This window comes from Dunckerocampus dactyliophorus, chromosome 3 (genome assembly GCF_027744805.1).
Source record: "Dunckerocampus dactyliophorus isolate RoL2022-P2 chromosome 3, RoL_Ddac_1.1, whole genome shotgun sequence".
Lineage (NCBI taxonomy): Eukaryota > Metazoa > Chordata > Actinopteri > Syngnathiformes > Syngnathidae > Dunckerocampus > Dunckerocampus dactyliophorus.
The window spans coordinates 22,118,000-22,131,446 of record NC_072821.1 but is presented as its reverse complement, the minus strand read 5'-3'; the positions used below and the strand labels follow the sequence as shown (position 1 = coordinate 22,131,446).

At 41.8% G+C, this 13,447-nt stretch overlaps 1 protein-coding gene and 1 long non-coding RNA gene across 2 annotated transcripts; one reads left to right on the top strand and one right to left on the bottom strand.

The window, feature by feature from the left end:
* Positions 1 to 9,190: 9,190 nt before the first annotated feature.
* Positions 9,191 to 13,219, bottom strand: LOC129178119 (uncharacterized). The gene is made up of 3 exons (XR_008569751.1): positions 12,668 to 13,219; positions 12,390 to 12,534; positions 9,191 to 9,352 (listed from the first exon to the last, which is right to left on the bottom strand). It is a non-coding gene; the product is annotated as an uncharacterized LOC129178119 (long non-coding RNA).
* dbx1a (developing brain homeobox 1a) lies at positions 10,046 to 13,329 on the top strand. The gene is made up of 4 exons (XM_054769974.1): positions 10,046 to 10,434; positions 10,510 to 10,611; positions 12,421 to 12,623; positions 12,755 to 13,329. The coding sequence occupies exons 1-4, from the start codon at positions 10,077 to 10,079 to the stop codon at positions 13,016 to 13,018; spliced, it is 927 nt and encodes a 308-aa protein (XP_054625949.1). The 5' UTR covers positions 10,046 to 10,076; the 3' UTR covers positions 13,019 to 13,329.
* Positions 13,330 to 13,447: the final 118 nt, after the last annotated feature.

The window sequence follows — 13,447 nt, the reverse complement described above, 5'->3', positions numbered from 1 at the left end:
GGGGTTTTGGACAGTATCTGAGTTCTTGGTTACACGTCCTAAAGCTAATCGTGTTAGACTCCAACACTGACGATGAATTGTTTCTTTAGTGATTAGTCTCTGTTGGTGGAAGACAGCAGTCAAGCAGAGCGTTTCAAAGGCAACACACGGAGAAAAGGACAAGTGTAGCAATGGGTAAGAAGATGAAATTATCATGGGTTCCGCAAAACAAGAGAAAATGAAGGTTTTTCCTCTGTGTGGGGTTGCGTTGATGAAAGATTACACTCTAGGAGTTGTGCAGATTAGTAAAGAGAAGGTAAGGTGTAAGAACAGGTTGATCATCTTCCATCGTTGAAACAGCTCATATTTGACGTAATCCAAGGGCTGATGACTCCTCTTGAAGGTTTACTTGAGTGAAACTTTCAAATTCTTGCTGTGGGTCTCGCTGGTTGTCTTTGGAGTGGACACTCTCTCAGACCATTGTTCTCATCTTGACCTGAAATGTCCTTTCATTTGGCCCTGCAGAGCAGAGGTCACACTGCAATAGGTGACCCTTACCCTTGCCCGCTCTACTCTGCCTTTGTACAAGTACAAGAGGTCTCTCGGACTCTCTTACTAAAAATAATGTACTGTGAGTACTCCGGAATAAACAGCATTGAACAACTGTGAATGGGAGGCCGTTGAAGAAGACTCAGAATTCCCTGGACATGATTCTACAAAGCTATGATGATTCTGGTGGACTGGCTTAACCCCACATCCTGGCCTGTATTTCATGGGCTAATGGCTAGGAGAAATTCACATGAGTAATGTATTGCCTGTAAAGCTCAAAGTGGTCAATATGGTAAGATGGTAAGCATTGGGTGAATGGGAGAGATGGTTGATGGTTTGGAGAAGTGACAAGCGAAAGGGGGTAAGTTAAGACCTGTTGGAGCAAAGGGCATCTCACCTAGGGCTTATTAGAGCCCGTATAATACAATGAGGGGATCAATTACAGGCCACAGTGGGACTGAGAATCAGTACAGGCCAATGGTCCATTATGTCACATTTAAATAGACTGGACTGCTGCAGGAATCAGACCTGGGAGGTCTTTTGTGTGGAAAGTCAGTCACAACGCATTATTGCTGTTGGTCTGACCAAAAGACCCTGACCATCCCGATGGTCATCATGCCTCACAGAGTTTCAACAGGTTAAATGGACCAGCTGATGGTCCATATCCGGGTTGAGAAAACCCGCAACGGCCATGTTGACAATGCTGCAGGTTGACAATAATGCCAACGCTGAGGCCTACAAATGTTTCTAACCACTGAGCTGCTGTCACAGTGTTATCAATTTGATTATCTACATACATGATAAATTATACTTTGCAATATCCCCAGGCAGGTATACATGTTCTTGTTGTACGATCCCTGTACATTATGTTAAAAATGGAGTCGATTGAAATTACAGTTTCACATCACTTTTTTTATGTCATAAACATCACATTTAGAAAATTATAAGCTGAAATATATTTATAGCAATGATATGTTTTGGAGTAAACAATAATACATATACCCTGACTGACCACATAATTAGGTTTACCTAACGGTACACATACAAGGAAAGCGAAATTAAACTAATACTTCTCTGAAAATGTCACTACCTCTTGTATTGGATTTCAAACGACATGTGCAAGTGTACTTAATGTTGTGACTGGTGAGTATTTGTAACTTGAAACATATGTATATTTGGGTATAGATTTAATATAAAAATACCCTACAAGAGAAAATCAACCATGTCAAATAATGATCCTGTTTCCAAATCTGCAATAAGTTACCTTATTATACATACTCTAGTGACCAGCAAAAACTTGGTCTTGTTGCATGGCCATGATGTTTGTCCAGCTTTATTGTCTTTGAGCAAAATACATATACCCTAAGGTTAGACTTTTACCCTATTTACCCTGTGACTATATTATATTATTTGGATTACAAAATGCATGACAGAAAAATGCAGTGTTGATTCATAATTTTACTAAATATCAAGAGTGTAAGTTGCTGGAGCCTGTTAAATAATGTTTATTCATCACCACATACATGTTCTTGGAAAGTCCTACAAAAGCCAAATAGAGCCTTCCAGGTTCAGGGTCACCTTCTGCAACCATTTGCCAACACGAAGAAGAAGGTATACATGGAAGTAAGCTAAATGTTTTGTTTTGTCGTAGATCTTGGATGGAACATGAGAGGCCAAGTGCAAGAACTGTGTCCAGCCCTTTTTATGCTCAACTAGGACCCTTTCGAACACACACCCACACTCACACACAGCGGCACATGCAAACAGACACTTGTGCAGCAGGATCACTGGTTTCCTGCTGTTATGCAAATGCATCAAAACGCTTGAGTGAGAATTATATATGAATCCAATGAGGCTTTTTTTCTCTTTTAGGAATGCTTAGGAACAAGTACTGAGAAGGCTCAATGGCCAGCGTCCGCTTCACTCCCTGGCCATGCGTATTATTCAGCTTGACGAGACGCAAACTGACATAAGCACCCAGGCTCACTTTCACCCGTTGGCAATCCGATTATATGGCCAACACGGCATCAATGCTGCAGGGCCAACAGGCAGTGAAGTCCGTCAAGCATCCCCCTCCTCCACCCAAGCTCCTTCTTTGCCCATTCATACCTCCTTCTTCAACTGCCCTGCACACTACCCCTCCCACACACAGACCTTCTCTCTCTCTCTCTCTCTCTCTCTCTCTCTCTCACACACACACACACTGGCTCAGGCTTCCTACCCTGATAAGCAACAAACCACCAGACCTAGGGCCTCATATTTTTAACCAAAGTGCGATTTTTCAGAAACCCTCCCCAAAAAAGGTTACCGTATATTTGCTCATTTAGGGAGTTTCCCCCTCTCTCGTAAGCCACCGCTGCACAATCACAGCAAAAGAAACCTTCACACAGGCATATTAATACATCTTTCAAACATCCCAAGCTAACAAAGACAGTATTAGGCAGCTGCATGTGGTGGCCTCCTGAACCCTGTCTAGGGCCTGTTCGTTCCATATTAATCAGATATAAGCAGCTATATCTATATCAAATAAGTTCTGCAGGTTGGCCTGAGGAGAGTCACAGCTAATGTCACCACGGGGCTCCTTAGCTAAACCGGTGTTGACAACCACACAGGCCGGCCTTCTTTAACGTGCTGCGCGGTGACGCTTGGGTCCTCAGACGGGGCAGTGGGTGTTTACATGACGCTATCCAAAAAAACTGCCAGGTGCTGTGAGGGGGGTGCAAGTGGAGGATCTTTTTGCAAATCGTTCTGCGTCCGTGAAACTAATGTAGAGATGAGATTAAACTTGCAGAGGGACACATTTGCAATTGATTCACACTGTGTCACTGTGACAAATTGTGAGCGTGTGTGTGTGTGTGTGTGTGTGTTTGGGGGGGCGGTGTGTAATGCTCATCAAGACTCTTCACAAGAGCTTAATAGAATATCGCTGGTGGATTATTGTTCAAACTAGAAGCCTTGCTTTAACAACACACCTGACTCAGAGTACTCTTGAGACCTGATGCTATTTGACATAAGCCACAATTTAAATATGCATTTTGCATTCTATGAATTGTAATATGTTCAGGTGGACCTCAATGAGGCACAGGGGGATGTTCCACCTGCCTCTTACTCCTCACACAAGGATTTAGAGTCAGAGGACTATACTGTGCTTCCTTTGCACCCCTCTGTTTTGTCTGGTATTAATGAGCAATTAACTCTGCATACAAGGTCATGGACAATGGTTTTGGTTGTCAGATTATGCTAATGCTTGTGGATGTGGCTTCAGCGTGTGAATGGAGAGGGTTGCGGTCTCCCTCTGAGACGGGAAAATGATATGCAAACTGTACCAACATGCGCTCATGGATTAGGACAACAATCAACGTGTATTCAGATGATTGCTAATGATTGTACTGACGGAAGACATGATTCTCAATATGGGACATAAGTGAAATATTAACAGCAAGTTTTGGATGTTTGATTTTTAAAAAAGTCAAGATCAAAATAATGGTAGTGTGAAAAGCCTAACTGAAACCAGCTAGTTGGATGAGGGTGTTAAAAAAAAGAGCCCTACGTAACACTAAGAAGATGAACTCCCTGGGACAAGTTAGCAAGAACAGGTGCAGCGTGAGGTCATACAGAGCGCTTTGTGCACTGACATGGTACCAGTCCATTTGGAGAGAAGAGGAAGGAGGGGGAGGGGGCATGTTTAATACAAAGTTAATATCGATTTAATGCTTGTCACTGCGCCTCTGAATCGTTTGGCTCGGCTAATTCACTCGTGTTGTGAGGGGATTTTTGCGCCGCCTGCAGCAGATGCTGTGGAGACCTTGGCTGCTGCTGGTGAAGTGAGGTGAAGCCGCGGCCAAAACACCCCGAGTGGGAATCCATGTTAAGGTGAAGCCAGGGGGGACAAACGGAATGCACTGAAATAGATGTTTGGCTAACTTCACATGGCAGCAGCAAGGAGAGAGTGCAGCATATTGGTCACATTGTGATAAATAAAATGTGCAGCAGAAGTCCAACAACCAAGGTTCATACTGATCTGGACAAGCAGAGACAGATCATTTCATAAGACATGTTTAAAACTCATTTTCAGTTCACCTTTACAGCAGGTTGGTTGGTTGGCTTTATTTGATTTCAAACATGCATACAAAGTTACATTGGAGTACATCTCATGTTTAAAGTTGCATACCGGGAAATGTAAATGAACTATAAAGTTGCAGAATTGGGTGGTTTGTTTTTTGATTTGTGTGTTCCATTCCATCAAATCAGTTTAACTCAATTCAGCTGGAACCTCTGATCCATTCCCAGTCATTCCGTGTGTTATTTCAGTCTAAATGTATTTAGAAGGTCATAAACAGGTTTTCTATGCCCTTAACGACAAAAATATTCAATTTATAAAGAAGTAATCCTACTTCTTGGAAATTCACTTGTCACGGTCGGGTCTGGACCACTTAACCACGATAAACGAGGGATTACTGTATTTGTTAACTGTGGCCATGTCCAGCCAAACACAGATATCTTAAAAATGCCCAATTTTCTATGCGTTTTGGCCTATGTTCCACACACAAATGTAGGATTTTGTCCTTAAAAACTCAGGCGATGTCCACACCAACACAGATATTTTGAAAAACGCACATTTCCCCCACTCCAATGTTAATCCATACCACACCAAAATCGCGCATGACATTCGATAAATATGTTTTCATGTGGACAGAGAGCTTTTTTTTTTTAACTCCAGTAGCGTGGATGGAGATGGGAAATGTGCATTCTTAAAAATGTCCATTTTTGTCTGGACATGGGCTTCATGAGTCAACATGATGTTTTAAGAGCCCGCTTCATTGTCGCCACCTCTGGTGCAAATTTATATTACAAGACAACGCTGCCTGTCATAATGTTAAGCCACTTAAGGTGCTGTCCCTCTTCCTCTACACCGTCTTTTTTTAACCAAAAAAATCCAATAACACCATCATTGGAATGTGTAATTGGACTCTTAGATTGAATTAAACTCCTGAAATCAAATAACTCTTTCATGATATTGTAATTTACTGAGATGCACCTGTATATTCAATTAGATCAGGGGTCACCAAAGTTTTTTCTTGCGAGAGCTACTTTTAGAAAATGAAAATGGCCACGAGCTACTCATTTTTGTAGAAATGATTTTCATACCTTATTTCAACCCAAACAGATCAAATATGCTTGTTATACCAAAAAATTCACAAAATGCTGGAACCCACAACTCACATTTCATGTTTCAGAATACTTTTCTTTATAGTGTTCTCACATTATTAACTGAAAACCTGAATGAAAAGCAGGCTTGCGGGCACCTCATGTGGTCGTGGGGGGCTACCTGGTGCCCGCGGGCACTGTGTTGGTGACCCCTGAATTAGATTATCTCTCTCTCTCTGTCTCTAGTACAAATTTGAAGTAATATAAATATATAAATATAAGTATATATCTATATACTTATATTACATATATATGTGTATATATACTTACAGTAAATACTTATATTTATTTTATAAATATATTTATTTTTCTTTTTACTTTTATTTGTACATATATATACAGTATACACATACAAACATACATATATACTTATATTTATATACTTATATTACTTCAAATTTGTACTTAATGACATTGCATCACAAAAAAAAAAATGCCCGCCAAATACTAATACATTGTAATATAGTACATTAGTGGGAGAGAATCCATGAATAAAACTATTTGAGTATGCTATGAACGCTCAAAATCATGTCAGGATGTTTTCATGTGCATGATAAACACATACTGCTATGTTAAGTACTTTACCAAGGCTCTCTGGTTGAATGAGTGGACACTGTGACTGGTGCCACATGAGGCTGCAACCAGTCAGCACAATCTGTCGGTCCACAACCTGCTGAAAAGATGGGGTGTTCCCACTACTGACTGCGCCCACGTTACCAATAAATAATGAGGGAATAATAAACAGTAACCACCTGTCGCACCAGCAACACAATGGGACGACCCATGGAGAGGCTCTCATGCATGCTTAACATATTTACTCAGCCCTTTCACTTAACGCAGCAGAAACAGAGGCAACACAATGGTGGATCTATTTAGTGGACCAGTCTATTTTGTAGACCAGTAGACCCTGTCTGCAAAAATGCCACTACCTGATAAAGTACAAACATATTTAAAACATCCCACTGTCACTCTCGTTTTGTGTGATTTAATAAGCAAGAAGAGTATGTAAGCTGTATGTCAGCTGTACTTGCATATAGCCTGAGACTGCTATAGTGGGTGTGACCTTTGTTCGGTGTGCTGTGTGAATGCGGAAGTGGTGGGCAGGTTGATCTAGGCCGGGCTACGCAAATGGGCAGCTAGCTACTGTATGTTTACGCTGATATATTTTCAATAGACATGGCTCCATGTTGGTTGTTGAAAAGCAGAAATACAACCTCCATTTGACGAACTGCCTGCACCTAAATGCCAAATCTTTGGTGAACAAGTGACTAAACGGCACACTCACCTGTACACCTGGGACAATGTGAACTGCAACAAAAGTTTTGCATTCACAGTGATGCAATAGACTTCACCCAGTAGATCAAGATCAAGTCCTTATTTGTAAAAAGTGGGAAAGCAAAACTTGTTCATACGCTTGGTAAAATGTAAACATAATACCTTCTTCAACTATACTGTAAAGTTTTAAGTTTTTTTTGGAGCAAGATATACAAAGTATTAGTATTTTGTGGCATAAAGATGTAAAGAGTATACTAAAGTATAAGTTTTAGTATTAAAGTATAACTGTAAGTCTTTGTATTAATGTACTTCATCTTAGACTTTTGTTTATATTTTTCAGTATATAATTACGTATAAAATACAGTATATATATATAAAACCAACTCAAATAAAGTATACTTCCTCAGTTTTAGTATAAAATAAGTATCCTCATAGTACACTTGAATAAACTTATTTTTGTTAAGGGATATGATGTAAGTGGTTAAGGTGGAGGATGCCATTTTATTGATGAGTGCACAGTATGTACCATTCAGTTATCCTAATTGAGCAAAGTGAAAAAAAATATAATAATAATGCAACATGTATTATAGTTAATACAATCTCTCTATGCTATATATACCACCCCAAGTGAACATGTGTAACCAAAGCTGTTTAAGTGCACATTTAAGTTTTAATCTTATGATTTATCATGTTCATAATATGATTATATGCATATGAGTAGTGCATATTTTCTTAGAACCAAATTAGCATCAGTATCTATAAATCCATGTTAATAATGATCACATTAAATGTGCAGGATCCTCTTATAAGGGCGACCAGATACAGGACAAGGAATGAGTGCGATAGCTCGTAGATGGATGTCGATAAGTGCGTGCTGTGTGTTGTTAAGGAGAGCTGGGGGGAGTGTAGGGTGCTGGTAATATCTTCGAGATGTGCTTTTAATGGCTTTAATTCAGCTTCAAGCAGCTGTTTTAACTGGGCGCGCAAGAGGGGAGTTTGGACGAGGCAAGCCAGCAAAGCTCATAGAAATTAGTCTCGGTCATGCCGGGCCGCCCATGCTTCCTGCTAACCATCTGCTTAGCTCTTACAAAAGGAGGATTTTGGGGAGCCAAGTAAAGGAATATGGGCTCATAAAAAAGAGCGTTTGAAGGCCTCGTTGCTTCTTGGGTTTGTGTTGCTGTGTTGTGGATGGAGCGTCGCGTGCGCGTTCTGCGCGTGCACGCCGATCAGACGAGCCCCTGATAAGCGTTGCGTGCGTGTGCAAAGTGTCATTTCACGGAGGCGTTCCCGTGGAATTATTCCTCTGTGGCCGCTTTAAATTTGACTGATGTTAGACCACTCGTCACTATTGGAGCCGATCCCACTGACTGGTTACTGCTTTCAGCCACAAATGTCACTCTGAGAATAAAGTGGCCAAGTCAAAAGTCGTTTTTTTCGAAGTTTGAAAATACAATAACGCTAGTTTATACAATATGAATGTTGTGTTAATTGTGCCTAAATAAAGGTTTATTGCATTTTGGGGCTTCTCTATATATTTTTTTTATTTGTATTTGTTGAAAATAAAAACTGTTATGTAAATTTCAACGCCTATTAAAATTGAGCTTTGTATTTACAAGATATACAAGACCATTGCTACGTTAAAGTTAAGTTAAAAATAAAAGTTAAAAATAAACTATTGTTTAAGATAATACGTTACAGTCCTTTCCTATTCAAAGTAAGAATACATGACAATTATACATATTCTATGCCGCCTAATCCTCATTAGGGTGGTAGGGACAATTATACATATATCTTCAAATAATTTGATACGTTTTTCAATTAAAATCTTTAAAAAAAAAATGCTTCATTGTCCTGAAAAAAATCCGACCAAAACTTTCCTTTTTACTTAATTATTAATATGCAATTTAAAAAAAAAATAAATATTTGATTTCATTTTAATTTAGGTTTGGAGTTTGTATAGAGTTGGGCTGCTCTTTGGATGTGGAATATATTTTCGCCTGATTGCTCTGCTTGAATGTGTTTTCAGGGTAAAGCTGACAGAACACGACTATCAGGCTCCAAGTCGCTTTAATAAGAGTTTTATTTGGGCTCTCGGTGTCTGCTCATATGAATGCGTTTTAATTCAAATCACAGATGCACTTTTATTCAGCCGGTTAAAATAGCAGAACAAAACCGTCTTTAGAATTAAAGCTTCGAGAAGGACGCAGAGAAAGGCCGAGGGGCGCCTCCTGTGCAGCTGAGGCTGACAGTTAGTTCATGCTTCTAACAGGATCAGGAGCGCACACTTCTCCCTGTTGTGCGCGCCGATCTGCGCCTGGGCGTGCAGAGCCCTCAATGGAGCCTGTGCACAAAGTGATATTTAACACATCTGTTAAAGCGTTTTGATAGCAGAAATCCCTTTAAGACATTATTCCATGACGAAGGCCAGATTGAGTGTTGAAAATCCCATGAAATCCTAAAAACTGATTTACATTTGTGTTGCACGCCTTGGCGGAGTCTCGAAATAATATAAACAATTTCATAACTGTAACCTTTTAGACTTTTTTTTACAGTGTGTAATACACACCAGCGCTGCGACGCCCATTGTATATTATTTATTATAGTCTATAATAACCTTCACTCCCCCTAAAAAATAATCTGCTCAGTAAAAGCTCCCACATAATGAGACAGTGTGTAAAGATTGCTCTTTAATTAGGCAGCTTGCCTTGGCCCAGCACAATAAAGTGAAAGCAAAGTGGTCAATATGCAAAAATGATGACTGGGCCTCCTTTGTGGTGGCCACATTGTGTGTTGCTTGCTTATGAAGTCTAATGCAATCATAAATTGCGTCCTCTGGCCAATCAGAGAACCGGAGAAGGCACCATGAAAGCGGTCCATGAGTGAACTTTGTTTGGCTCCATTGTTGAGCCTGTCAGGCCTGAGAGGAGCGTCGGGGGGGTCAGCTGCTATAAAGCTCCTGTCCTCACAGCAAGGAGACCACAGAGGACTTAGCAGACACTTAACGACACAGTCCCTCCCTCCTAAGACACTCGGGAGTATTCCTCAGGCAGTTCCAAGTGGGGACCATGATGATCCCAAGCGTCATCGCGCCCCCCGCCATCTACCCGGGCCTGTACCGCCCTGCAGCCGCCACCCTGCCGCTACACCACAGCCTGCCCGCCGCCTTCCCGACCCACTCCAGCTTTCTCGTGGAGGACCTACTGCGGATAAGCCGACCCACGGCCTTCCTAAACCGGAGCGTCCAGCCTGTCAGCGTCTCTCCGCCCGCGGCCGCCACCAACTTCAGCGACGCGACGCTGGATCGCGGAGCTTCTACTACGCCCGTGACGCGGGAGGCTTGCTCGCCCAAAACATCGAACAGCAAGGACCCAACTTTCCTCAAGTTTGGCGTGAGCGCTATCCTCGCACCATCACCAAAGACCCGTAAGTGCACGAAAGTCCACACGTCCCACGTCACTTTCTGTACGTGGCTGTAACATGTGTGATGTCTCCCCACAGCTTCCTCACCTCCAACAGTCCACAGCTTGCACTCCAAGAGTTTCCATATCCCGTGCTTTGACGGAACCTTTCACCCCATATTCAGGACACCTTATTTACCAGGTAATCACATTTAAATGTTAGAGTGCCTTTAAAATGAAATAGACATTGAGAGCCCTGTTGGCTCTGGCCTATGCCCAGACCCGCCCACCTCCTAATTAACCAATTATCCAAAATCGTCACACTCTAAATTTGAGGCGGGGTGGCCATTTACATCCCCCAGCTTCCCATTGGGGGGCGTTTTTAGGTATTTCCCCCGAGCCCCAGTTTTCCCACAGAGCCCGGGGGGCCACGGGGCCGCAGTGGCTGCCAACAAAGGTTTCGGCACCATGACCAATTTGGTCAGCTCGCACTGGGTGAACCACCCACCCTGGAGAGTGACTTTTACCAGTCATGCACTAATTTCCCCATTAGGTGCCATTGAGAGATTTCTATATTCTCACACGACCACATACAGCGGCCTTGCTCAAGAACCTGATGGGGGCCACATGGGTACTGCAGCCAGGTGGGGGTCCAATTACAACCACTGTGTCTAGTCGAGGTGTTTCACGTTTTTTTAAAAAAGTGTCCCAGCTGAGGATGTTCTTTGCTTACATCAAGGGTGTCCAAAGTGTGGCCTGGGGGCCATTTTTAGCCTCGGCATATTTTAAAAAATATACATGAATTATGAATGCAATATATTATTTGATATTGCAGTAATTTGCTTCATCTCCTATAACACCAAAATGTGGATGTTTTGTCTAAGCATATATTGACCTAAATAGGATTGGTTTTAGCATCTTTAATGCACAAAATGTATCAAAGTGGCCCCTCCAACATCCTTCAATTTTTCTGTATGCGGCCCTCAATGGAAAAAGTTTGTACACCCCCAGCTTGCAGCCTATATTACAGTAGATTACCATGTACCTCCGCTTTCTCCTTTGCATCCCTTTTTGCTCTAACCTACCGCTGTCCAAACTGCAGCCTATGGGCCATTTTGCTCTTATTTTATTTTACTGGCCCCCTGTATATTGTAAAAAAATAAATATTATCAAATATGACACTAATTTGCTTTATCACCTATAACAAAGCTAAGATGTGGATGTTTTGTTCAAATAACTTAGCATATATTGACCACCTTGCATCCTTCAATTTTTCTGTGTGCGACCTTCCGTAGAAAAAGTTTGCAAACCCCTGACTTCCAGAGTAGATAGATTACCATGTCTCCCCACCTTCGCCTCCCTTTTTGCCCTAAATGCTCCTCTCTAGTGTGCAAGCCGACCAATCAACGGAGTGAGATAAAGAATAATCTCTTAGAAAAGTCTATAAAGTTGCTTTCATTCAGACAAATCATAATGGCAATAGAGTCCTTTTATGGGCTCAGATGAATGGCCCAACAAAGAAACTCAGCGTCTCTCAATAGCTTTTCGTGTTCATTTAATGAAAATGGTTCAAGGGCACGAAGAAGGGGGGAAATATGCACCGCGCATCCAAACCACCCCCCCCCCCCTCCCCCCTCCCCTCCTCGGCATCCCTCCTTTTAGGCATCAGTATTCTGGTATGCAGTTGTGTTTAGTTTGAAAGTGTAAATCTCCTTTTGTGCTCATAATATATGGCCTTCGCCGCCTGTCCAGAGTCTTTTCTGTGTTAGTTCATTACTACACAATTACCGTTCACGCTTTATTAACTCTTCTATCCGCCCTCTTAAAGGAAATGCTGCCTCTTTTACATACCAATGCTGCTGGGGAGCGGCCAATGTGCTAATTAGTCACCTCACGCCATTTCACTCCAAACTGACACCCATAGTGCCAACACAATAATGCCATTCAATTAGCGTCCATTCAAGTAGTTTTCATATTTACGTGTTTTTTTTGTGTCGTCTTCTTCTCGCAGCGTCTTCATCTGCCGTGCCCATCCCGGGAACCTTCTCATGGCCGCTGGCCGCCAGAGGGAAGCCCCGCAGAGGGATGCTGAGGAGGGCGGTGTTCTCCGACGTTCAGCGGAAAGCTTTGGAGAAGATGTTCCAAAAACAGAAGTACATTAGCAAGCCAGACAGGAAGAAGCTGGCGTCCAAACTGGGCCTTAAAGATTCACAGGTGACAACAATCAACACTTGGAACTGCTACTGTACTTCGCTCACCTGTTAAGAAGCTAATGGAAAAGTAACTAGCATTATGTTTGCTCATTACGTTGTCTTTACTAACTAGCTTTCTTTCTCTACCTAAAGGTGAAAATTTGGTTCCAGAACAGGCGGATGAAGTGGAGGAACTCCAAGGAGCGTGAGTTGCTGTCCTCGGGCGGTTGCCGTGAGCAGACGCTGCCCACAAAGGCCAACCCACACCCGGACCTCAGTGACGTGGGCAAAAAGTCCTCAGCAGAAGAAGATGAGGACGAGGAGGCTTTCTCCTCTACTCTCGTCTCCTCCCCTTGTCTTTCCAGCAAGCACTCGGACTTTTCAGAGTCAGACGAAGATGAAATAACAGTATCTTAGTAGTTTGTTCATTTTCCTCATGAGACTTTTTGGAAGAGCTACAGTCCAGACACAAGACCCCGCCTCCTTAGACGCCATTGTTTATCAATAAAGTTTGAACACAGCGCACGTGTACTGGACAGGATCAGCTACTTCTATACAATTTGCTGTTTTTGCACAGCTTCGTTCAATTGTACAGTGTTTTGTACAATTTTGTATGGACATTTTATGCCAAGAATATTGACTTCATTTTACCTTCATCTTGAATAGAGTTGTTTATTGGAAAAATGTAGCCATTTCATTAATAATTTATATGAATTTGTTTTATATGTATGTTGTATTATGTGGTGTGTATATATGTGCATTTTACTCTTTTTGTACAAATACCAAATAAACATGTAAACACTTTCCACCTGTGTGTGTCTTGTAAAAAAAAATAAAAAAGAGACA